At 31.8% G+C, this 24,867-nt stretch overlaps 3 protein-coding genes across 3 annotated transcripts; 1 reads left to right on the forward strand and 2 right to left on the reverse strand.

The window, feature by feature from the left end:
• Positions 1-182: 182 nt before the first annotated feature.
• LOC107011744 (multiple organellar RNA editing factor 1, mitochondrial-like) lies at positions 183-4,151 on the reverse strand. Its single transcript, XM_015211361.2, has 5 exons — positions 3,630-4,151; positions 2,857-2,954; positions 2,706-2,771; positions 1,775-2,595; positions 183-570 (listed from the first exon to the last, which is right to left on the reverse strand). Exons 1-5 carry the CDS (start codon positions 4,013-4,015, stop codon positions 559-561), a joined length of 1,383 nt encoding a protein of 460 aa, XP_015066847.1. The 5' UTR covers positions 4,016-4,151; the 3' UTR covers positions 183-558.
• Positions 4,152-7,700: 3,549 nt separating this feature from the next.
• On the reverse strand, positions 7,701-9,604 carry LOC114076090. Its single transcript, XM_027914555.1, has 2 exons — positions 8,158-9,604; positions 7,701-7,834 (listed from the first exon to the last, which is right to left on the reverse strand). The coding sequence occupies exons 1-2, from the start codon at positions 9,425-9,427 to the stop codon at positions 7,800-7,802; spliced, it is 1,305 nt and encodes a 434-aa protein (XP_027770356.1). The 5' UTR covers positions 9,428-9,604; the 3' UTR covers positions 7,701-7,799.
• A 7,961-nt stretch (positions 9,605-17,565) lies between these two features.
• On the forward strand, positions 17,566-21,115 carry LOC107011634 (sugar carrier protein C). The gene is made up of 4 exons (XM_015211219.2): positions 17,566-17,794; positions 17,890-18,212; positions 19,677-20,300; positions 20,389-21,115. Exons 1-4 carry the CDS (start codon positions 17,662-17,664, stop codon positions 20,878-20,880), a joined length of 1,572 nt encoding a protein of 523 aa, XP_015066705.1. The 5' UTR covers positions 17,566-17,661; the 3' UTR covers positions 20,881-21,115.
• Positions 21,116-24,867: the final 3,752 nt, after the last annotated feature.

Below are 24,867 nucleotides of genomic sequence, written 5' to 3' on the forward strand. Positions count from 1 at the left end.
CAAAACAACAAAAGAGAAAAACAACAAAAGAGAACAGAGAAAACAGCAAAATATTTCTAGCCCAAAATCAAGGCCTTTCTTTAGTTTGAACCTGCCTTAGCCCAATGGTCTTTCTTTCTCTTCAACTCATGCCCAACTAGGTGAGCCTTCAATCTCATTATCAAAATACCCAATTAGATCAGTTTTTGAACCAATAAAAATTAAATGTGTTCTATTACCTTTTCATTCCAGCTGCAAACTTAGCTAAGACAACAAATAATTAAGCAAATGCATTAGAAACCTTCTTCCTTGCACAAAAAGAAACAGATACAGGAGGCTTGTTTTACACCTAAGTCTCTCCATGTTATCATTCACAAAACACCATTTCCATAACCATATTAAGACATTGGAAAACTATTTACCACAACATTCTTCAGCCCAAGTTTCTTGGTAATTGTTGAGACTAGAGGATGTGATCATGATCATTTCTCAATTATTCAGACAATAACCATCACCTTTAGCTAGTCAAAAGCTAATTAACAATCCTTTCTCAGTACGTCATGATACTGCGCCATATCTTTAGTATCTCTCCTGCAGACGTTAACAGAGAATAAGTGTTGAACAAATGGAGAGATAGCAAGTTGACTCATTTGAATAAATTGCAGAGGTTGTTATTGCAAGCATTGTATTTCTGTCACCAAGTTGTTACAGAATATAGAAAAGAGCATTCCAACAATTTTAAAAATCTCTACTAATAAAAAAAATTCCAATAGAGAATTCTAGGGTGTATGGCCAATCACTTTGGTGCTGTAGTTTTGATTTTTATTTTTTGATCAAGAAATTAGTATGACCTCTTCCTTCCGGCTACCCTAATTAATTCCAGTTCCAAAAGCTAGAACCATTGAATGTGCAGAAGTGCTTCAAAATGAACAACTTTGATGCTACGACAAACTTTTGGCTGGTCAAACTACTAGATCAGTATATTGGCAAGAGAAAACGTGAAACAACTTTTTTTACCGACTAAAAAGGAATCAGCAATCTAAGTTGTTGTATCTATGGATAGAATATGTCTTTCAGACATATCATTCTCTTCTCCTTTTTTTTGAAACTGAGTCTTTCATACATACATATCACTAATACTGTCTTCTGAATGTCTTTAGTAACTCAAATTTGAATTTTCAAATGGTTGACATTACTATAATAGAGAACCAGCAAAACAGTTTTTTGGTTTGGGAACTCATTGTTTTCTGATCAACCTTTAAAGAATCTGACAGACATTACCTTGTTTGGTGGTTTTAAACAGGGAAAATACATAAATCCCCTTCCCCCCCCAAAGTAGTCTGTTTTCGCCCATTAGAACCTCAACTATGTGGGGTTCCTATTAAATCCCTCTTGTCCACAACGCTTCTTTAACCTCCTTACAAGACAAAAACCACAATAGCTGAGAAAGTGGTAGGCACGAACCACTCATAAAATAATAGATATTACCTTTTCTGGTTATTTTAAATAGGAAATATACATAAAAATCACCCCTCCACACAAAAAAAAAAAGTTGTCCGCTTTAAAGAAATTTGTTTCTAAATCCACACCTGTATCGGACACCCAAAACCAATTCCGAGCAACTTAAAGTTATAGGACACACACAGTTAAAGGTTGTAATGGTTGAAAACACACAATTGGAGGGAGGATATTCCAAGTTATCTCCCTCTTAAATACAAATACATCATATCATGTCATTCACAGAGAAATAAACAGTAAAACAACGCATAAGAGGGTTAGGGAAGCAACAGCTTACTTGATCTGTTCCCATTGTACCACTAGATGCATAAGTCCTCTGCTCCCCCCCTTGCATGTTGCCCTGCTGCTCTATCGGTGGGAAATTCTGATTTCCTCCTGGCCTTGGATTGTTCTGCCCAAACGGGGGGCCATATCTCAGTGGTTGATCTCCAAAGGTTTGTTGTTCAGAACTTCCATCTTGTTGAGACCCATAATGTTGAACTCCTCCAAAGCCTCCTTGCTCTGGAGGTGCACCACCTCTCTGGTCTCTTCGAGGAAAAGGTGAACGTATTGAATCACCCCATCCAACCTGGGAATTATCCCACGCATCTAGGTTGCTATCAGGAGGTGCAGGACCCCTATGATCCCCAGCCCCTTGAGGCCCATAGATCTGTTGAGGTACAAATTTTGGCTGATGGCCATGATTCCACTGAGAAGGAATACTCTGAGGTACACCGTAACTCTGGTTTGGCTGAGGATTCTGTGGCCGCTCATAATTCTGCTGTGGAGAAGGATCCTGTGGTTGTCTGTAGTTCTGTTGAGGTGGCGGAGCATACTGTCGTGAGCCATAGTTCTGTTGCGGTGGAGGATACCTTGGTGGGCCATAGTTCTGCTGGGGTGGAGGACCCTGTGGCGCGTTATAATTCTGCTGTGGTGGAGGACCCTGTGCTGCACCATAATTCTGCTGTGGTGGATGACCCTGTGCTGGCCCATAGTTCTGCTGAGGAGGGCGATAATTGCCTTGTTGATACTGTGGGCCTCTTCGAGGCCTGCTACCTTGTCTTTGAAACTGTGGAGGAGGTGGTCTCTCAATGATTTCTCCGTTATTATACTTGTCACCTGATGTAAATAGCACGATAGAAGCAGGAGGAAACCACAACAAAATTCAAGTTATATCATATAGAGCATAACCATGGTTTTGAAATGCTAATAAAAAATAACATTCAGACCTCCATATTCCTTGTTTACTGGATCAATATAGGAATCAGGCAGTACAAACACAACTCCTGGGAGACCTGATAGCAGAGACAACCTCTATATCAGACAAACAATGCATTTATCATTGCTCAGAAAGAAAAATACAACATAATCTACACCCACCTTCAAACTTCTTCGATGTGTCCTCTGAACACAAGACCTGAAAACCTCGGTAAGTTGTTGTGCTTAAGGCATAAATCTTTTTCTTGGCCTCTTCCACACTGCAATTAGTTAAACAATACAAAGGCCACAAAGAAACAAAGTCTTAGGTCAATGAAAGGAAGCTCACTCTTGATTCTATAACAAGTGCATATTAAGTTGTAAAAGTCAATATCAATGGGTGACATAACAGAGAGATAATTTATCTTAACAGTAGATGACACAAAATCACACCACTTAGCAAACCACAGAATGCCCAAAAGAATATAATAATGCTGGACTTCCATGCAGGAAATAATAGGAAAGATCCAAAAATTGCACCAGAACCAAGTATACACCTACTTAGAGCTACTAGATAGTACCCATATCAACCATAAACTGATAAGTCAAAGCTTCCAAGTTCTATGTAGCATCATAGATAAGATTTGGGGTAATACTTTTTCTACTGTCTTAGTGACTGCATATTAACAACTGACATCAGAACCAACGACGTATCATAGAAAACGATCAAAACATATACAGTTTGAAGCCAATTCAATCTATCTAAAAGGCGAGCTCAGCTCACCAAAGATATTATAACTACATCATCCAATGATTGCAGCTTTCTAACCCACTAATACCAAGTCAGTATCTCCTTTTCCTTCTTCAATTGGAAGAACATATCAAATATCAAGCATAAAATGTTAAAGGACTTTGAATACAGATCAAACAATTAAGGGAAAGGTTATAGAAATCACCTCCCGAAGACCTTAGCAGCAGTCTGCACATAAGTCTCAATCATCTCTTCCCTCGTAAGTTGAGTATCTTTAGGAAAATCAATCACAATCAGCCAATGCTCATAATCGCATCCTTCGAAGAGGATTGTGTCTGGACCTATTTCATCGTCAGCTGGATTTCGGTCAAATGATCGAGACCTCGAGGACAGCGATATTGTAGAAGACCTAAATAGTCTCCATTGGGACGGAAAATCGAAGCGGTTAAGCTTAGACAAATTGCTTTGGGTAGACGAACTTTGGGAGAGTGATGCAATTGGAGAAATGAGATTTGGTTGATGGAAAGTTTGAGCAAAAATTGAAGAGGAAAGAGGGAGAGCTCGCCGGAGACGTGAAGTATACAGCGCCATCGCCGGTGGATACGTGTGGTTGCCGACGGAGGAGAGAATGAAATGAGGAAGTAAACTCTGTACTAGGGTTTAGGGTTTTAGAATTGAATTAGGGATTTGAAAGGGAGAAGAGAAGTGACGATTAAATTTCAGTTTTATTGAATTATTTCTGGGAAAATTTGATCTTTTGTTATTTTCCACCTTTGTGTTTCTGGGCCAAAAAACAAATTGCGGTAAAACATTACTAGCCCAAAATTAAGGCCCATCTTAGCCCAATAAGTTTCCCTTTTTTTTCCCTCTTCAATCAAGCATGGTTCAATCTTTTCTTTTTTACTTTTTAAAATCATCTTTCCATGTTTTTAATCTATATATATATAATATTATCATAAAAATCCGACTATGCTTTAAAAAATGTCTTATCTTTATTTTATCCTTTTTTTATTATGTTAAATAAATTTAAACTATCTTTCTACTATTTAGAACTATGAAATCAATTGATAATTTGAAAATAAAACAATGATTGGTATGATTTCGGATATGTGGTGTAAACACATGTCATGTGAAAAGTTGAATTAGAGAAAATAGCTAAATAAGGAAAGATATATTAAAAATTGAAAAGATGGAGACCTTATGGGACAATTAATGTGTGATGTTATAATAAGCGTTTATCATGATATCAAAAGTCTTTTGATAACTCCATAGATGGGAGTTTGAATTACAGGGATTTTGCAGAGAAGAAGAAGAAGAAGTGTATTCAAGTGAAGTGTATTCTGTTTCATTCAATCTGGACTGCATTCTAGCTATATTTATACAATTACTAATCTATTGTTTTGTTTGTAACTAACTAACTAACTCACACTAAACTTGCTTCTAACTAACTTCTAACAGATTCTTCACACCATAAGTTTGTTGATATCATTCACTGATCAACACTCCTCCTCAAACTTATGGTTGAAAGACATTCTTCATTCCCAGTTTACTTAACAGTACATCATGCTGTATCTTTCCCAAACTCTTAGTAAGCAGATCAGCCAATTGCTCCTTGGTATTTACATGTGTTGTCTTCAGCATTCCTTGACAAATTCTTTCTCTAACAAAATGACAATCAATGTCAATATGCTTTGTTCTTTCATGAAAGATTGGATTTGCAGCAATCTGAATAGCTGCTTTACTGTCACATACCATATTCACAGGAAGACTCACATTGACTCCTAATTCTTTATACAAACCTATCAGCCACGTTACTTCAGCTGCACAAGCAGCCATGCTTCTAAACTCTGCCTCTGCTGAGCTTCTTGAAACTGTCTCTTGTTTCTTAGATTTCCAAGAGATTAATCCTTCTCCTAGCTTAACCAAATAACCTGTAACTGATCTTCTAGTCTCCATACATGCTCCCCAATCAGAGTCACAAAAAGCAGTAAGTTGTGTAGTATTGCCTATTGGCATTAGCAATCCTAAGCCAGGAGCTTCTTTGATATACCTAACAACTCTCAGTGCTGCCTCCATATGTGATTCCTTAGGACAATGCATGAACTGACTTAAAACTTGAGTAGAGAAAGCTAAGTCTGGTCTTGTCATGGTGAGATATAGAAGCCTGCCTACAAGTCTCTGATACTTTGTAGGATCTGTAAGAATTTTGTCACTCTTGATACATTCATTAGGAACCTGTTCATCATATTGAAGAGAGGTGAGTTTCTTGTTGACTTCTAGTGGTGTGCCAGCAAGTTTAGCTCCTCCTAGTCCAGAGTCTGAGATCAATTCAAGTGCATACTTCCTTTGTGTCATCAAGATACCTTCACTAGATCTAGAGAACTCAATTCCTAGGAAAAACTTTAGTTCTCCTAAATCCTTCATTTTGAACTTCATTTGAATATCATGTCTAGTATCATTCAACAATTGATGATTACTTCCTGTGATCAGTAGATCATCAACATATACCAACACAATCACAATATCACCATCAACACTCTTTGTAAATAATGAGTAATCATAGTGACTTTGTTTGAACCCCATCTGTACTAATGCCTCAGTTAATTTGACATTCCACTGCCTTGGTGCCTGTTTTAAACCATACAAAGATTTGTTTAATTTGCAGACCTTCTTACACTCCCCCTGTCTAGCAAAACCAAGAGGAATATCCATATATACTTCCTCTTGTAAATCTCCATTCAGAAAGGCATTATGGACATCCATTTGATAGATATACCAGCCTTTAGAAGCAGCAAGAGCCACAACAGCTCTAACTGTCACCATTTTAGCAACAGGACTGAAAGTTTCTCCATAATCAACCCCTTCCTTCTGACTATAACCCTTGGCAACAAGTCGAGCCTTGAATCTCTCCACTTCACCAGATGCTAAAAATTTGATTTTATATACCCATCTACAGCCAATAGACTTCTTACCAGGTGGTAAATCAACAATAGTCCAAGTCTGATTACTCTCCAATGCAGCTATTTCAAGTGCCATTGCTTTCACCCAGTCAGGATTAGAGGCAGCTTCTTTAAAAGAAGTAGGTTCACTTACAGCTGAATAAGCTTGTAACACTTGTTGATAGCCAGATGACAGGTTAGAATAAGTAATGTGATTAGATAGGGGATAAGAACACCTAGTATTCATAGTATGTGTCACAAAATCCTGTAGCCATAATGGAGGTCTACTTGTTCTGCCAGATCTTCTTAGAGGTGCAACTGAAGTAGAAGTAACATTGTCTGAAGTAGAAGGTGCAGTTATATGTGTTGATAAGGAACCATCATCAGGTGGTAACATATCAAGAACTGGAAACATTGGGTTGGAAGAAGCTTGGAGATGTTTGAAGGGAAATATATGTTCCTGAAATACTACATTTCTATTCACAAAGAAAGAATGATTATGTAAATCATATAGTAAATAACCCTTCTGTGTGGAAGAATACCCCAAAAACACTGCAGGAATAGCTTTGGAGGAAAATTTGTCCTGCACATTTGTACAAGCAGCATAACAAAGGCAGCCAAATACTTTGATGTGAGTAAGTGATGGAGAATGCATATAGAGTTTCTCAAAAGAAGACTTGTAGGCTAGAAGCCTAGATGGAAGTCTGTTCAGAATATACACAGCAGTCATGACACATTCACCCCAAAATCTGAGAGGTATAGAGGCTTGAAACCTGAGAGCTCTGGCCACAGCTAGAATAGTTCTGTGTTTTCTTTCAGCTATCCCATTTTGCTGAGGTGTATAAACACATGTACTCTGGTGAAGAATTCCCAATTCACTCAATAAACTTTGAACAGCAGCACTGAAGAACTCACATCCATTATCAGTTCTCAATATTTTAACCTTAGTGGAAAACACATTCTGAACTTGAAGAAGAAAATGTTTCAGCACCACAATTGTATCAGCTTTAGAAGTAACTAAGTATATCCAAGTGTATCGACTGAAATCATCCACAATTGTAACAAAGTATCTTTTATTATTATGAGTTGGTACCCTATAGGGACCCCAAACATCACAATGTAGTAATTCAAACACATTCTTAGACATATGAGAGCTGACAGGAAAAGGAAGTTTTGTATGTTTAGCTAGAGGACATACAGTACAATGTGAATGACTAGTACTTCTGAGATTCTTAAGAGATTCATGCCTCCTTATAATATCAATAGGAGCATGACCTAAACGTTTGTGCCAAACATCAAGACCAACAGATTGAGACACAGAATTAACAACAGTTTTATTGAACTTGGACTGATCAAGACCTCTATTACTATTGACCAGCTCCTTTGGAATAGAATGACTTGGTCCTTCCTGCAGTATGTAGAGTCCATTTTCTTCTTTACCAATCCCCTTCACCTGACCAGTGGAGAGGTCCTGAAATATACAAAAATCAGGAAAGAAGCCAACCATACAATGTAACTCTTTAGTGATCTTGGATACTGACAGTAGATTAAACTTGAAGTCAGGCAAGAACAATACATTGGATATAGAATGATTGTCTAATACACTGGTTGTTCCAACATGAGACACAGGAATCACTTTGCCATCAGGTAGATGAACACTACTATTTGTATGATCATGCACTTGCTTAGCATTAATAAGTGTTTGCAACTTAGAAGTGATATGATGAGTGGCTCCAGTGTCAATTATCCACCTATTACCTTCATATGCACATAGAAATGCTTTAAGAGAACTACCTGCATCATTAACAGCAGCTACATTGACTGAAGACTGAGCTGTAGAATCATGACCATGAGTAGTTAACATCTGCAAAATTTGCTTATACTGATCTGGAGTGAAGAAGGCTCCTGATTGTGAATTTGCATTTGTAACTCCTGCACTTTGAGTAGTATTTCCTCTAACTTCAGAATCATTTGAATATACATGTTCAGCTTGGTTTGCATACACTCCAGGCTTAAGAGGTTTCCTTTTAGACTTAAAATCAGCAGGGTAACCAACAATTTTGTAGCACTGATCCTTGGTGTGACCTCTGCAACCACAATGTTCACACTGCAAGAGAAACTTCCTACTCTTGTTGCCAAAAGATGAAGAACTTGCACCACCACTGTAACCTCCACTTTGAGAACTATATCCATGTGTAGCATTGTCTGAATAAGAGTTGCTTGTAGAACCTGAATACAAACTGCCTGTAGAACTTCTAGATGTACTTGCTCCATTTCTGTTAGAATATAATGTTGTTCCTTCGATTACACCAGATGAGCTAGAACCTACACTTAGATTTCTTTGAATTTCCTGATCAACTAAGAGTGCATAAGCTTTATTAAGTGTAGGAATAGGACTCATCATTAGAATCTGACTTCTAGGTTGAGAATAGGACTCATTTAATCCCATCAGAAACTGCAACAATCTTTGATATTCACAATGCTCTCCAAACTTCTTAGACTCTGGACAAGGACAACTAGGACATGGCATTAGAGAGTCATACTCATCCCAAAGATCCCTCAATCTGGAATGATAGTCAGCAATAGACAAAGTGCCTTGAATCAGAGTGTGAATCTCTCTATGTAAGTGAAAAATCCTAGATCCATTAACAGTATCAAATCGTTCCTTCAAATCCATCCATACTTTCCTTGCATCTGATGCATATACAACAGAACTAATCAAACCAGGTCTGACAGCATTCATTATCCAGCTTAGTACTACTGCATTACATTTCTCCCACAGATCATGTAATTCAGGTTCGAATCTAGATTTAGGAAATCTTCCATCAACAAATCCTAATTTGCTTCTACCTATCAGCCCAATTCTGAAGGATCTACTCCATAAGGCATAGTTTTCAGAACCAGTGAGTTGTAAGGAAATTAAAGAGCTACCTGCAGTATCAGTGTGTTGAAGATAGAGTGGATGATTATGATCAATTGCTGGAAATGAAGTTGTGCTTGTAGTACCACTACCAGCTCCACCATTACCAGCTGTTTCTCTTTCACTAGAACTATTAACTGCCATACTTTGAATGTTGTTCTTTTTCGAAAATCACCTGGATCTGTTGGTGAATCTAAGCATCTGAAATTGATTTTAGCAGAAGCTAGCTACGATCAATAGCTCTGATACCATGATAACTCCATAGATGGGAGTTTGAATTACAGGGATTTTGCAGAGAAGAAGAAGAAGAAGTGTATTCAAGTGAAGTGTATTCTGTTTCATTCAATCTGGACTGCATTCTAGCTATATTTATACAATTACTAATCTATTGTTTTGTTTGTAACTAACTAACTAACTCACACTAAACTTGCTTCTAACTAACTTCTAACAGATTCTTCACACCATAAGTTTGTTGATATCATTCACTGATCAACATCTTTGATCAAAGGTATAACTTTATTTATTAACTAAGTTCACAAGTAAGCTTTTTTCAATTTTAGATAGAACACAAATATGATCATGTTATAAACTTTTCAAATTGTGTTTTGTTCTTGATGAAGACGTTATAACCAATACTATAATGTGAAATTAGGCAGTAGATTAATTAGTTTGCAAGTTGGTCGTTATGGCCAGATTTACAATTTTTAATTTCTTAGATATATACTAGGATTCATTTTTAAATAAAATTTCCAAAGAAACTATGTCATCCTGTCCCCTAGCTAGACTTTTCAAAAATAAAATAAAATAGTATTTCACACGTACAATCTCCACTTGGCTTTTCAATTCCAATGAACACAAAATCAGTCAATTTCAATTTAATCGATACGTATAAAATAGTGACCCCGGTTAAATAAAATACGTACTAATTCACTTGGAGTAAATGATCAAACAACTAAATAATAATTAATTATTGTATACTAGTCATTAGTCAAAGTAGATAGAGTTTTTTTTTGAACAAAAACTCTCCTCAACATAACTATTTTTTTTTTGGTAACTACTTGTATAATAATGTGTTTTATATGGTTGTCTTCTCTTGTACATTAATTTATCACGTAGAGTCCATGATCTGACGTGACGAAATATAATATTTGTATAATATTTACCAACCCTTATTTTCAGCAAATATACATGGAATTGTTAGCCTGTAACATTAATACAACGTAAAACCGTTGACTTTCATAGAATATCTAATTACACAATATAATCATTCTAGTTTTTTATTTTTATTTTTTTGGTTTGCTAATTTTGTTAATTTTTATAAAGTATAAAGCCAAATTAATAAAATTTTATTCTCAACGTAACTGTCGGTTATGTGTATATATATAATATATAAACAATATGGTACTCATCAAATTAAACTTACATTGGATGTCCCAACACCAAAACTGTATGACCCATCACATGCAGTGCTAGCAATTAGCAACTATAATGGAAAAATTCAATTTATCTATTTATTTTTAAAAATGAGTAAATGTATATGGATGGAAATGTAATAATAGGTAAATGTAATTATACACATTAATTAAAAAAAAAACTTTTTTTTTCCTGTGGCGAGGCAGTATATACTAACTCAATCTTACTCGATTGTTCATATAATATTAGAAATATACTTTAATAAAATAAATATGGATTTAATTATAATAAACGCTTATATACCAACCTAAAGCTATAGCTGCGTAGGTCGATGATAAATCGTTATCGAGGCACTTGAATTTGCCTATAAACGTTTACTAGATAGACCCACTGTTGATGTTCCTAAAGGAATGTGATGTGTGGTCTCTCTTGTCTACGATATTGCTGCTTACGTTTGATTATTTTTTTCTTTCTTTTTTTGGTTAAAAAAATAAACAAGAGATTTGGATCAACGAAAAAGTTAATAACCTTAGTTTCTAATCTTTATAATTTAACTTCTACGTATAATATTTTTAATTATCTGACTCAAAGATACCCACTATAACATCCAAGTTGATGCAAGTATACAAAAACTAGTATCTGAAATTCAGTTCGTTTCTTGAAACAACAATGTGATTAAACCAGAGGAATTTTTTTAATTATTTTTTAATAACCATAATGAGATTTAATCAGATTATTCCTCCAGCTTGACAAAATTACACTTTCAACAAAATTTGTTCCCATTGTTTTAACAACTCGATAGATCAGAAGGGAGCTCATGCAATTAATTAATTAACTTGACCACTTGGATAAACAATGACATTTTTTATCATATTCCATGTTCCAAGCAACTTTCTTGGTCTCAAAAATATTTATGGTGCTTTCTCTAAATAGTTATCTCAAATTATTTATTATTTTAAAAGTTCAAAACAAAATTCATTATCCCCCCACCACCATCACCACCACTTTTAAGCTTACCTGTTATTATTTTTGAAACACCTCAATTATGAATGATATATAAATAAAATAATATTAAATGAACGGATATTATATTTTAAGACATAAATAGCGATAAAATAGCCAAAATTCCTTCAAACTACTTTTCTCGAAGAACATACGAAGAAAAACACGATAAATAATTTGAGACGAATAGATCAGAGTATAAATAAGTCTTCTTTCCGAAAAGGCTTATGCTTTCTTTAATTTCTTGTTCTCATTCTATATAGACTAACTATGTAGTTATTATATCTAGTCACTAGTCAAGACTCGAGAGTCTATGAGTATGGAGGGGCACACCGTTGAAGGACTATATAATCTTTTAATCTACTCTAGAATTTATAGCAAGAATTATTCAACCGACGAATTTTCATAGAATTAATATTTCTATCAAGAGATGGGTTGGAAAAAAATTACATGATTAAATATGACGGTGATAAAAAAACATTTTGACATGTAAAATAACTTTAAATTATTGATGTATACTATAATTTAACTCTTTATTGAGACGAGACAATATATCTTCGAATAATGATATGGGTAAAAGGGAACTTCCCAAAATTCGAATAAATTTAGAAGAGAAATATTTTTAACCAATCCTTGTAGCTAATTTTTTTTTATTAAATTACGTGAAGATGCAGAATAAAAAAATAAATTATTCACTATTAAAAATATGAAACTAGCTAGCTACAAAATTTATAAACAATTCTAAATAAATATATCCCTAATTCGATTCATATAAATCCATAACTAAAATATAAATGTTAAGAGCTAGTGCATTTTAAGTTTGGAATACAAAATAATTAGAGCTTTTTTAAAATTCAATTTTTCAAAAGAAAAATATTTTTATGCCGCATGTGATGTAATACCTCGAGAATTTAATGTTAAATACATTTTTCTACTACTGTTACATATCTTGTTTGGATGAGATATACTTTAGGATAACGATAATATTTATATAATATTCATATAATAAATTGACACGGTTTCTTCATGCATAAAGCTAAATTTATCTTTTTAACATGGAAAACTCCACCGTCCACGCTAAAAGTGTCTATTTAATTAATAATTATCTTCACTTCTTTTAGTAAAATATTTCCAGCTTTTATTATAAGTGGATAATCCTTACCTAGAGAAAATATTTTAAAATAACACGTCAGTTATATCCAAAATCTACTAAATTTGGACACTGATTCCTCAACTTTTTCTTCAAGTAATTAATATTTGCACGTTGAATGTGAATTTTAAGATGTATAGTTATACAGTCATATATACAATATTTGAGAAAATTAGAAATCATTGCACGTACATTGTAACAACCATATTATAAAATAATTATAGTACAAATCGACTAAAAAGAGAATATTTCGCCAAATGATTTAACTTTTTGTTGTTGTTAGTATATATTATTAGATTATTATTTAGAGAGGAGAAAAATATTTTTTTCTTCCGTCCCATATGAAATCAAAATTAAATAATAGATTTAAACTTTCAAACAAGCAGTGACAATACCTCTTAGACCCAAAAATGGCCCCGGAAAAAAAGGAAGAAAAAGGAAAGTTCTACTAAATTAAAGTTTGACCTAATATATTAGATTCTAAGATTTACATTTTATCAGTTTAATATTCTAACATACTTCGCATTGAAGGTGAATTCATTATATCTTCAAAGAATTTAGATGTTTCTTTTTATATGCAATTATGTCTGAAGATATCGATGCATATAATGGAATTCAGAAGCTAAACAAGGATTAAAATTAATTTGAGGGTTCTAAATTTCGTTAATAACTATCAATTAACTTTGTTAAAATTCACAAATTAATATATATAAATATTTAACTAAATTTTTTAATACAAATATAAAATCAGAAAAGCTATTAAATTCGGTCAAACCCTAGCTCTGCCCATAATGGTATCCACCCCTACTTATTCAAAGTTCACACACCGATGGTTATGGGAAAACTAATAAATTTCAACAATATTACAAGTTGGAATAAGTCAACATTCATATTCTTTTTTTTTTAAAAAAAAAAAGAGAGGCTTTTATTGCATTTTAAAGGAAAATGCATGAAATATGGGGTGGGAGTTGCTTTCATTCTAAAGGTATTAAAAAAATATTTAAAACCATTCTAAACCTAAAATAACTTTTAACAGGTAAGGAACATTGCCTTTATTATTTGTGACAGTATGTACAACTTCATAATTAAATGTTGACAGATAGTATTATTGTACATTAAACGATGCATTCAATGATATGATACATACGTTACGGTATGAACTAAATATTTATATGTTGGACTGTTGGTTTACAATATGCCCTTGCTTTCTACTACTTCATTAATATATATTTGACTTCAATATTTTATTCGTTTACAATAACCACCTAGGGGGTGGGGTAGGGGGCCAGAGTTGAGTTGACTTCATCATGTTAAAGCTTAATTTAGTCCATTTCTCTAACCTTATCTAATTATCCAACGATGAAATGGATGAGATTTTTCAATTTTCAATTTTAAATCTTGTAACAGAGGAACCTTTGATATATAAACTGCTTTTCTCTCTATCTGAATTAGTCAGTCTAATGAATATTATAGCAAAATATATGATTTTTTTAATCTAAAATAATAAAAATTAATTAATGTTGAGGCTATATGGCTTGCTGACTTTATGCCTTAACATATGTAAATTAAGGCAGATAATATATAATTAATATATATAGTCTGTAATTCTTTATTAGGGTCCAAGAACAAACTATGTGGTTCATATCCTATAGTTCTGTTTTTTTAAAAAAATATCATATTCTATAGTGGCCATTATAATCCTAGTGGACAAAAAAAAAGACAAAAGAACTTTAATTGAAACTCAAGGATTTGGAGCACAAATAATCCAACTAGGAAACAACTAGAGGAGAATCCACACCAAGAAAATTAAAGCAGTCAATAGAACTATCACATGGATTTTCATTACTACAAAAAAAGTCAGTATTGATCATGATTTATGGTGAAGCAAATGCAAGTGGTCTATTAATACTTAAGAGGCTATGTTCACCATAACTCTATCTTCAATCCAAAAAATAATATGTTGCAACCCATAAAGCAGCAATTTAGTAAGATGACCATTGAATATTTTATTAGAGTCTGACTATTTCAAATTCATGTTACGAAGGGCTTCGAATTTAAGAAGTGCTCCTTTTTTTTAAAAAAAAATCATACTTAGGATTTCGTTCAAGGGGATTTGGAAAACGCTCCCTATTGTTTATGCTACTGTTGATATTGTCCAACAAATGATGAGTGTATGATTAAAAACTGATTTAAAGAGATAATATTTGTATCTATCCCCTCTACTCATTGCTAGAAAAAAAGTAAAATAGTGATAATGTTTTAAATTTGTCCCTCTTTTTTTATGGTTGATATGTTAAATTATGTCCTAATTCTTAAATTATTTGTCAATAATATGGAAGAAAAATACAAAAAGATTATTTCCACAATCAGTGTCATCTCAATATGTAAAGTGAGAAATTGATGTATAATAAAAGAATGTAAAAAAAATAAATAAAAAATATTAAGATGACGCGAGACTTACCACCTACTTCCGTTATATGTAAAGTCAAGCCATCAGGTTTGAAATTTTAGATCATTAACTCATAATTTTTCATTAATTAAACTCGATACTATTAATTAATCAGCTCTCTATTTTTCCACTTGTTTGGGACCCAACTTTTTATTTTTCCACTTGTTTGGCCCCCACTTGGTTTTATATCTTTGTGCAAATCTAAGGAAAATAAAAGAGAAAAAAGAAGTGGCTGGTTGATTTTTGGGATTTTCATGGGACCTTAACTATAATAATACTAGTAATTATAATGCGCACACTAGCTCAGGGACGGATCTAGAAAGTCACAAAGATGTTCACTCGATATATAATTTTTTTCAAAAATATGTTATATTATATATATAAAGTGTTTTTTTATTTATACGTATAATAGAGAGATCTAAATCTCTATTCAGTAATTTAGAAAGTTTAAAATTTACGTTAAAATTTCATGTTCAAGATTTAGGCATTATTTATCAAAACCCATATGTGAAAATCTTAGAATTACCACTAGATAACTCACTACTTCAAATGAACATTTTAATTGGGGCGATTAAAGGGTGTTACTTTTTGGATCTAAATATCTTATCAATAATAATAATAATAATAATATATTTAATATAATTTTATATGTAAGGTTTTGAAAAATATAATGTGTAAGTAGTTTTATTTTTAATTTTTAAAAAGGTGAAATAAAAGTCTAGTCAATGGATAAGGAAAATAAAGCAAAGTTTGAGATAATTAATGAATTCCCAAACACCATTTATTCTACAAAAATAATGAAGTTCTTCTTTGAGGATAGGAATATGGTCCCTTGCGGTTGAAGTAAACGGTTGTATTGAAAAAAAAAGTCAACTAAACCAGCAAAAAAAATTGTGAAAATATTTGGCACTAATATCCTAAAAAGGAAATATAAAGATAAAATTAGATGAGTAATGGCTGATGTATAATTTGCCACTTCAGTGGGAACTCCCTCCTTTGACTGCCGTTCATAATTCATCGCTTTTCTGTGTTATTTAAAATTCGATTAAATTTATATATTAAAAAAATTTATATTAAACATAAAATATTTTTTAATAAAGGAGACTGTGACAGTAGCTTGAATTAATTCACAAGCCTTACATCTTTTTGTTTTAAAATTGAAAATAATCATGAATAATTCACTGCAATATTTTCCACGCCAGTCTCTAAATTTAAGATAAGTATTTAATCACATGGCACTGTTATTACCTCCTAATTATTGGGTGTGGTGGATAGAACACTACTGCGAATAAATGCGCAATTTATGTTATTAGACATGATTTTTTATTTATTTATACTTTCATCGATATAGTAATATTTAAGTAATGAAATATTTTCACAATCGTTTGAGCCTTATTAAAGTGAAAATTTCTGTTCATGCAAATTTTGTCGAGCTTCTATAATGGATACTTGTTAATTGTTAATTACCATCTAAACAACCTTTTTCCAAATGTCATGATAATTCAATGAGCTCAACATTCTAAAATATTTTAAAAACCTTCTATTTATGATATTTTAAAGATGCAACGCTCACGGTACGTTCATGTTAGAAAATAACGAATACAATTAAATCCATATTTAACTCTATCCTTTCATGTGCGACCAAATGCTAAATGATAAAATTAATAAACAAACATGCTCAATCAAAAACCTCCAATTAAGTCCACTTTCTAATATCTTAATAATACACTTTTAAAATCCTAAATCTACTGGGAGATCCTAAATTAATTCGCTTAGCTAGGATAAAGATTCTTGTATAATTATTATATGTTCACTTCTTGAATAAATGTTGAAGTGATATCAAAAACTTTGTCTGCTCTAATATTATGTTAAAATATACAGTCATCTCATCTTAAAATTCAGGCTATAAAAGACAACACACTGTACTACATTTAGTACATGTGCTATGTATTTTCATTATAATTCTCTATCGTTAATTCAATTACAGCTAAATATTTTTGTCCTAACAAATAATATTACCACTAAAAAAAATAAATCTATCTATCATCGAATATATATCTTGGGTAGTGATAATACATCGAGTCAATTATGTGTTAAGCATTTAAAATAAAGTTCTGATAATGCTGAGATAAGATTCTACGCATAGTTTTGACAGCTAAATAAAAAAACATTAATTCAAAAAAAAAATTAAAAAATTGTGACAGCTAAGGTTTACAACATTGTAATAGTCTCCTTCACTTTCTATATATACTCTTTATTTCCCACATCTTTTCCTCTATATTCCTTCTCTTTCATTATCAAATTTATTTTAAAACAATTATAATTTTTTTCTACAAAACTTTGTTCTGTGATCAGCTCGGAAAAATGGCCGGTGGTGGTGGTATTGGTCCCGGCAACGGGAAAGAATATCCCGGCGAGTTAACTCTTTATGTTACTATGACTTGCATTGTTGCTGCCATGGGTGGTCTCATTTTTGGTTATGATATTGGAATTTCCGGTACGTGATCAGATAATAAATTTTAACTTATATACATCGATCGATCAATCTACAATATACTGATAGTTTTTTTTTTTTTTTATGTTATGGATCAGGGGGTGTGACATCAATGGACACATTTTTGAATAGATTTTTTCCATCTGTGTATAGAAAGCAAAAAGCAGATAATTCAACGAATCAGTACTGTAAATTTGACAGCCAAATACTGACGATGTTTACATCGTCGTTGTATTTGGCTGCCCTTGTGTCTTCTCTGGTGGCATCTACTGTCACCAGAAAATTAGGAAGGAGACTTTCTATGCTCTCTGGAGGTATACTTTTTTGTGCTGGAGCTTTGATTAATGGATTTGCTCAGAATGTTGCTATGCTCATTATTGGTCGTATTTTTCTTGGTTTTGGTATTGGATTTGCCAATCAGGTGCGTCTATTTGTTTAATTTTTTTTATTCAATTTAAGTTTTGTGTACTTGTTGTAAAAAATATTCATTGAACGAGCCTTGTTGTGGTTGGCATGTGGTAATATTCCTAATTATTTGTTTGTTGGTCCGTGCCAATATTACAACAAAAATAACTTTTAACGGCAATAAATATTGATCTTAATAAAAAGTGCTAAATTTGTTTTAGCAGCATTAATTAAGTGAGAAACAATATCGCAAAAAACTTTATAACTATATATGAATTAGGCTGGCTAATGATCATTTTTGAATCATTATCTATGTGTTTGTCTCTGTTTAATTATTTTTTTTCTTTCAATTAGTTCAAGGTTGTTCTGTTCTATGGTTCCCCTGTTCTTTTGGATTATGCCATGGAATTATGTTTATTTGTTTTATGTATTTATTTCTTGGTTTTTAAAACTGTAAAATATAATAATGGCAAGTTGTCGGTCAACACTTCTCCTGCTGTGCGGATCTGAATGGCAGCAAGTACTTACTGAATCCATATATTAGACCACTCATAAAATATATTATTATTATTTTTTTTTTGAAAACAAATCTTTTTATATTTATTAAAAAAAATACACTTGAAATCTTAGTATTCACTAAATATCTTGTTGTTGTCCATTGAATAATGAAAATATTTTTTGGTTTAAAAGAAAAATGTGTTTTGAATTCAACATCATTGTGATTTTGACTTTCTAGCTCTTCCAAGTAAGAGGAACCTACTTTTTTAAATATGGCACGTTAACCCTACATGAAAAGACTTTTTTGCTAAATAAACCCCACCACGCACTGTAAACAGTGCATACATATTTCACCATTATATATATTTTTTAAAAAAAAATTATTCTTCAGTCCTTTAATTTGAAAAATAAATCTACTTTGGGATTCTTCAGCAAGTTGTGATTGTCATTATCACTTAAATCAATATTTAATCCAATGAAAGTTAATGACATTTTTTTTTTTAAAAAAAAAAACCTCTTTTCCTAAAACACTGTTTAGATGTGTGTGTATTTTATTTTATTCCAATTTTTGTGACGTTGCCGTGATTTCTTTTCTACACCGTTAGCTCTTGAATACGACTATTTATAATAATAAACAAATTGGTATAAATCATAAAATTTACATATTTAGATGTTTTTTTTCTTTTTACTTTCTTTAATTAAGTATTATTGATATTGTGTCTTTTATCAATTAGGACAAGAACAAGTGGCCCCTCATGAAGAAAATACAATTCCTCCTATTTATTTTTTTTAATCTTAACTCGATAATATTTTAGTATTTAAATTTTGAGGTTTTAATCATGTCAGGTAGAATGTTGAAATCAAAAGAGTTATCCGATATAAAAAAAAGTTGTTATCTTTTTAATAGACTAAAAAAAGTTTCAGTCGACACTAAGATACTTAAATTGAACTATTTTTTTTTTGTTGTTTCATTGAATTGCAGTCTGTTCCACTATACCTATCAGAAATGGCACCATACAAATACAGAGGAGCACTGAACATAGGTTTTCAACTTTCCATCACCATTGGTATACTTGTAGCCAATGTGTTAAACTATTTCTTTGCCAAAATTCATTGGGGATGGAGATTGAGTTTAGGAGGTGCTATGGTACCTGCATTGATCATCACAATAGGTTCATTATTCCTCCCTGAAACCCCTAATTCGATGATCGAACGTGGTAACCACGACGAAGCCAAAGCTAGATTGAAGAGAATCAGGGGAATTGAAGATGTAGATGAAGAGTTCAATGATTTGGTTATTGCTAGTGAAGCTTCTAGGAAAATTGAACATCCCTGGAGGAACTTGTTGCAAAAGAAATATAGACCACATCTTACAATGGCAATTATGATCCCATTTTTCCAACAACTTACTGGAATCAACGTGATTATGTTTTATGCACCTGTGTTGTTTAAAACTATTGGTTTTGGTACTGATGCTTCACTTATGTCTGCTGTGATCACTGGTGGAATCAATGTCGTTGCCACTATGGTTTCGATTTACTATGTTGATAAATTAGGAAGAAGATTCTTGTTTCTTGAAGGTGGAATTCAAATGCTCTTTTCCCAAGTAAGTCCATTTATGCTTTGCGAATTCAGAATTTAGAGTCTATTTTCTAATTTGAACTTGTTTTTTTTTTGTTCGAATTGATGTACAGATAGCGGTGGCAATTTTGATAGCAATAAAGTTTGGGGTAAATGGAACTCCAGGGGAATTACCAAAATGGTATGCAATAGTGGTTGTGATATTCATTTGTGTATATGTAGCTGGATTTGCTTGGTCATGGGGTCCTCTTGGATGGCTAGTACCTAGTGAAATTTTCCCACTCGAAATTCGATCAGCTGCACAAAGTATCAATGTCTCAGTGAACATGATCTTCACATTTGCAGTAGCACAAGTTTTCTTGACAATGTTGTGTCATTTGAAGTTTGGATTGTTTCTGTTTTTCGCCTTCTTTGTGGTGATTATGACTGTGTTCATATACTTCTTCTTGCCTGAGACGAAAAATATTCCGATAGAAGAGATGGTGATTGTGTGGAAAGAACATTGGTTCTGGTCTAAGTTCATGACTGAAGTTGATTACCCTGGAACTAGGAATGGAACTGGTGTTGAAATGGCTAAAGGGGGTGCTGGTTACAAAATTGTATGACTTTAATTAAAAAAGAGTTTAGTTTGGGTTTTTAAATTTTTATTTTTTTGTTTGTATAATGTTGTAGTGGGATGATATTGATAATTATTAATTAGATTTGATTGAAACTGTTTCTATTGTTTACTTTTGCATAGAAAAAAAATTACATAACTTTGTTCAATAGAAAATTTGGCAAAGCAACTCTGTAACCTTTTGTTTTTTTTTGTTGGATGTACTATCTAGTCTTTTAGTATAAGATCTTTATCATACAAAATTATGTTCATAAGCTGTGCACTGGATACAAATCTTTATTTAAATAGTAATTTCATCTTAATTTATGCGAAAGTGTTTGATTTTGTGCGGAAGAATTTCTTTTAAAATTGTGATTTTCAAAACGATATAGATATTTGTGTGATTGTAAAATATGTTATTAGAGTAAAGTAAGATTTTAATTTGCTAAACTTTTACCCTTCTTAATTTGCCCATTGTATGTGGTCTGGGCCAGCCAATGCCCAGTTTTGTTCTTTTTTACTCGATCTGTACAACTACACTTTTGGTAAATAAATGCTGTACTATATACTTTCCAAAAAAGAATTATAATAATGTGTCTCTTTTTTTTTTTTTCTGGAATAAATAAATATTATAAATTGGGACAGGGAGAATTTACATAGAAAAGAGATCCCTTTCACTATACATGGTTTAATCAAACTTTCAGAATTTATTTATTTTTTTAAAAAAATGTTAGAAGTGATTTAAAATAAATATTTTTGAAAGTAGTTTAACCAATTAATTTGAAAATAAATAAAAATTTTGTCCACATTAGATAATAAATCTATGCAGTTCAATATCCATTTTTAATACAACAACAAATCAAACAATCAATTAAAAAGTACATACAATATCAAAAATAACTTATCTTCAGATCAAACAAATATTTATTTTCCTAAAAGTTGGGACAAACATTTCAACCCTCTAAAATAAGCATATATTTTTTTTTCAAAATAAATTAAAAACAACATATTTGGCTTTAGGGAAACTTGCCTAACATGCTTTAAATGATACTCGAGAAAAAAAAAGAAGAAAATGAATGATATTTTTGTGTTTGTTTTGTGTCCTTGTCCTAAACTTTGAGATGTGTAGGCTAATTTTAGGAATGGGACATTTACCAAACACTTTTAATTATTATTGTTGGGATAAAAACAAAAAGTTGCATAAAATGAAATTAAAGCTAAGTGATACTGGTAATTTTGGTAGCTCAAATGTCACACTATTTTCAAAGTTTCTTACTCTTAAATTTTTGTTATTACCTCTGGTTCTTAATTATGCTTTAATTATCTCATTATTTCGTTGTTGTTACTATTCTTTTTTAGGCTAAGTACACCTTTCCTCATAAAGTATCATGTCTCCTTCATTTTTCGAACTACTTTATTTGAGCTAGGACTAATCGATACAATCTATCTAGCTCCATAAGATGATTGTAAGGTATATATGTGTTGCATGTGTATGTTTTACCTCCTTAAATCTCACAGGTGAAATTATACTGAATATATTGTTATTATGTTACATATTAATAAATTGAATCTAAATAACAAATTCTTTGTTATCGTATTAGTTTCTGAATGTAATTTTTATTTAATTTTTTGACTTAAAACTTTAGAGGTGTTCACGGAAGCAAGTAAACTCCTAGCTTTATTAGAAAGAATTGTGACCACCATGAAGAGCAACCTTTATTATTTTTTATTTATTTCTCTTTTAAGGTACGTATATATTCATTATGACTTTCAAAATAAATATCCTTCTTTTCAAACATTAAAGTTGGATGTAACACTTGAATTTATTCGTATTTTGTACAAAAAAAAAACATGTGAATTTGGTCCCATTTCTGCTAAAGTTGTGAACACACGAAGCTTCTGATAAAGTCATTTTGGCCACCTTTTTTTCAAACTTTTGCCTTTTGTTACATAATAAAATATTCATTAAAGAATATATATATCTAAGTAGTTGTAAAATTGTTTTTATCCACTTATATTTTCTACTATAAAGATTTAATTTTTCTGTTTCCTTCTCTTTCTGGAAAATTAAGAATCATAAGCAGTAAACTGCAGTTTAATTAGTTGAAAGAATATGTTTTCGTTACAACAACGAGCATATGTCTTTAAAGCTTATGACGATATATGATTCTGTGACAATGAATTAACGTCGGGTAAAAAACTTAAACAATCTTTGTTAATGTGTATACTAATTACAAGCTTGTCGCTAAAAGTTATTTTTACAGAAGTGATAGTAAAGTTACGAGAAAAAACATATCATTAGTAAAGAAGCTTTCTTTATCCACAACTTCGTTAGTGATTGGGAATCAAAATCGACCTATGCTTTCGGTCACTAATAAAATTTGTGGGTATTTTTAGGTGACAAATTAATGACGTGGATGCTCATAATACATATCTCCTTCATAGTATATATAATAATTAATATAAGTACCTTTAAATAAAAAGAACATAAAAGTAGATAAGATTTTTTTTTTTATTAATTCAATTTGGTCACGATCTTGCCTAACTTGTTTGCTACGATTTCATGATCCACCTCAAAGTTATTAATAGATAGTATTGAATGCAAATATGCAATTGGATTTTGCTTTTTGGCCTCTAGGCTATACTAATAATAACATAGAGGAGATCAAGAGGATTTATTTACTCATTTGATTTAGGTCACGGATTTTGTAAGAAAGATGAATATGAATCATATGATTCTATGCACTTTTTTTGGTCCAATTTTGTTAAAACTTTCTTGATAGATAAGAAGGTATAATAATAATTTTGAGTTTTATACTTTTATGGATAATAATAAAATATTAGTGGTATTTAGTGTTGTTACATGTTGTTTGAAAATACCACTCGTAAATAATTTAAGGAGCAAACTAGCGTGACGAACTACTAAAAATACTAAAGAAACAAGAACAGTAATAGCTAATTTAATACCAGATAAGATATTCATAAAAACTTGAAAACTAAGTGATAAAAGGATTTAAACATTTAAATTGATGACCTGGTTAAAGGTGTGTTATGTAGGAGGGAAGATACTTTTTCGAAAATGTTTCCGATAAATTTATCAATTTTTATCATTAAACACAATTTTTTTCTTGCAAAAATGGCTTTCTTTGCTGATATTTTTCTTCAACAGTTCATTTGAAATATAATTTCTACGTTACTAATATTAATAAGGTAAGATCTAGCTTCCCTTGCTTGTATATTTCTTTTTGAGATCTTTTTTCTCTTTATTAATAAAACTAGCCCTAGTCACATTGCCTAGCGGATTTGCTTAAAAAAAAGTTTCTAAGTTTTAAATTATTTTGTGTAGTGAGTCAATTTTGTTTGAAACTATTTCTTCGTACCAAATGCATTCTTAAATTTTACACCACATTCTCAACAAAAAGAAAAAGAACAATTGTGAGTTGTAAAGTTGTAACTGTTATTTTACTTTTTAATACTCTTGAAGTAATTAGGGACTTCACATTTTATTGGGCTTAAGAGGAGAATCTTTAGGTGGGTTGGGCTTCTCCGAAGATGCATAAATGGGGCCAGACATAAGCGCAGCTTTAAATTTGGATTTCAATATGGACTTCACATTTTATTGGCCCAATAAAAACTGACATGATTCCCAATTTTGGAATTAAAAATGGTTAAAATGAATAAATTTTAGGAATCACATAATTTTAATATGAAATTAAAATCTATCCTTTTTTAGTTTGTAATCCCTTCAAAAATAACACAAATCGGATACATTAGTATGTAGCCGGATACATTAAAAAGTATCTCAGATACATCAAAGTATAAATCGGATAGCTCGGATACATAATATGTAGCTCGGATACATTAAATTCTGGCTCGGATACATTAAAATGTAGCTCGAATATGAAATAAGGGATTCTAGAGATTTTTAGAAACAGAATGCGATATTGAAAAAATATTTTCAATTTCAAAATTTTATTTTTTCACTCGATCTCTGACC

Source organism: Solanum pennellii, chromosome 2 (assembly GCF_001406875.1).
Source record: "Solanum pennellii chromosome 2, SPENNV200".
In the NCBI taxonomy this organism is placed as follows: Eukaryota; Viridiplantae; Streptophyta; class Magnoliopsida; order Solanales; family Solanaceae; genus Solanum; species Solanum pennellii.

Bases quoted from the DNA above. Each gene is read 5' to 3' on its own strand.
- LOC107011744 (XM_015211361.2), bottom strand. From the start codon at position 4,015: ATGGCGCTGTATACTTCACGTCTCCGGCGAGCTCTCCCTCTTTCCTCT. The intron at 2,955-3,629 runs GTGATTTCTATA...AACTAATTGCAG, and splicing joins GCTGCTAAGGTCTTCGGGAG to TGTGGAAGAGGCCAAGAAAA. The intron at 2,596-2,705 runs GTCTGAATGTTA...TATTTACATCAG, and splicing joins AGTAAACAAGGAATATGGAG to GTGACAAGTATAATAACGGA.
- LOC114076090 (XM_027914555.1), bottom strand. From the start codon at position 9,427: ATGGCAGTTAATAGTTCTAGTGAAAGAGAAACAGCTGGTAATGGTGGA. The intron at 7,835-8,157 runs GTAGTTCTCTTA...TGTATATTTCAG, and splicing joins AGCTGCTGTTAATGATGCAG to GACCTCTCCACTGGTCAGGT.
- LOC107011634 (XM_015211219.2), top strand. From the start codon at position 17,662: ATGGCCGGTGGTGGTGGTATTGGTCCCGGCAACGGGAAAGAATATCCC. The intron at 18,213-19,676 runs GTGCGTCTATTT...ATTGAATTGCAG, and splicing joins GTATTGGATTTGCCAATCAG to TCTGTTCCACTATACCTATC. The intron at 20,301-20,388 runs GTAAGTCCATTT...ATTGATGTACAG, and splicing joins TTCAAATGCTCTTTTCCCAA to ATAGCGGTGGCAATTTTGAT.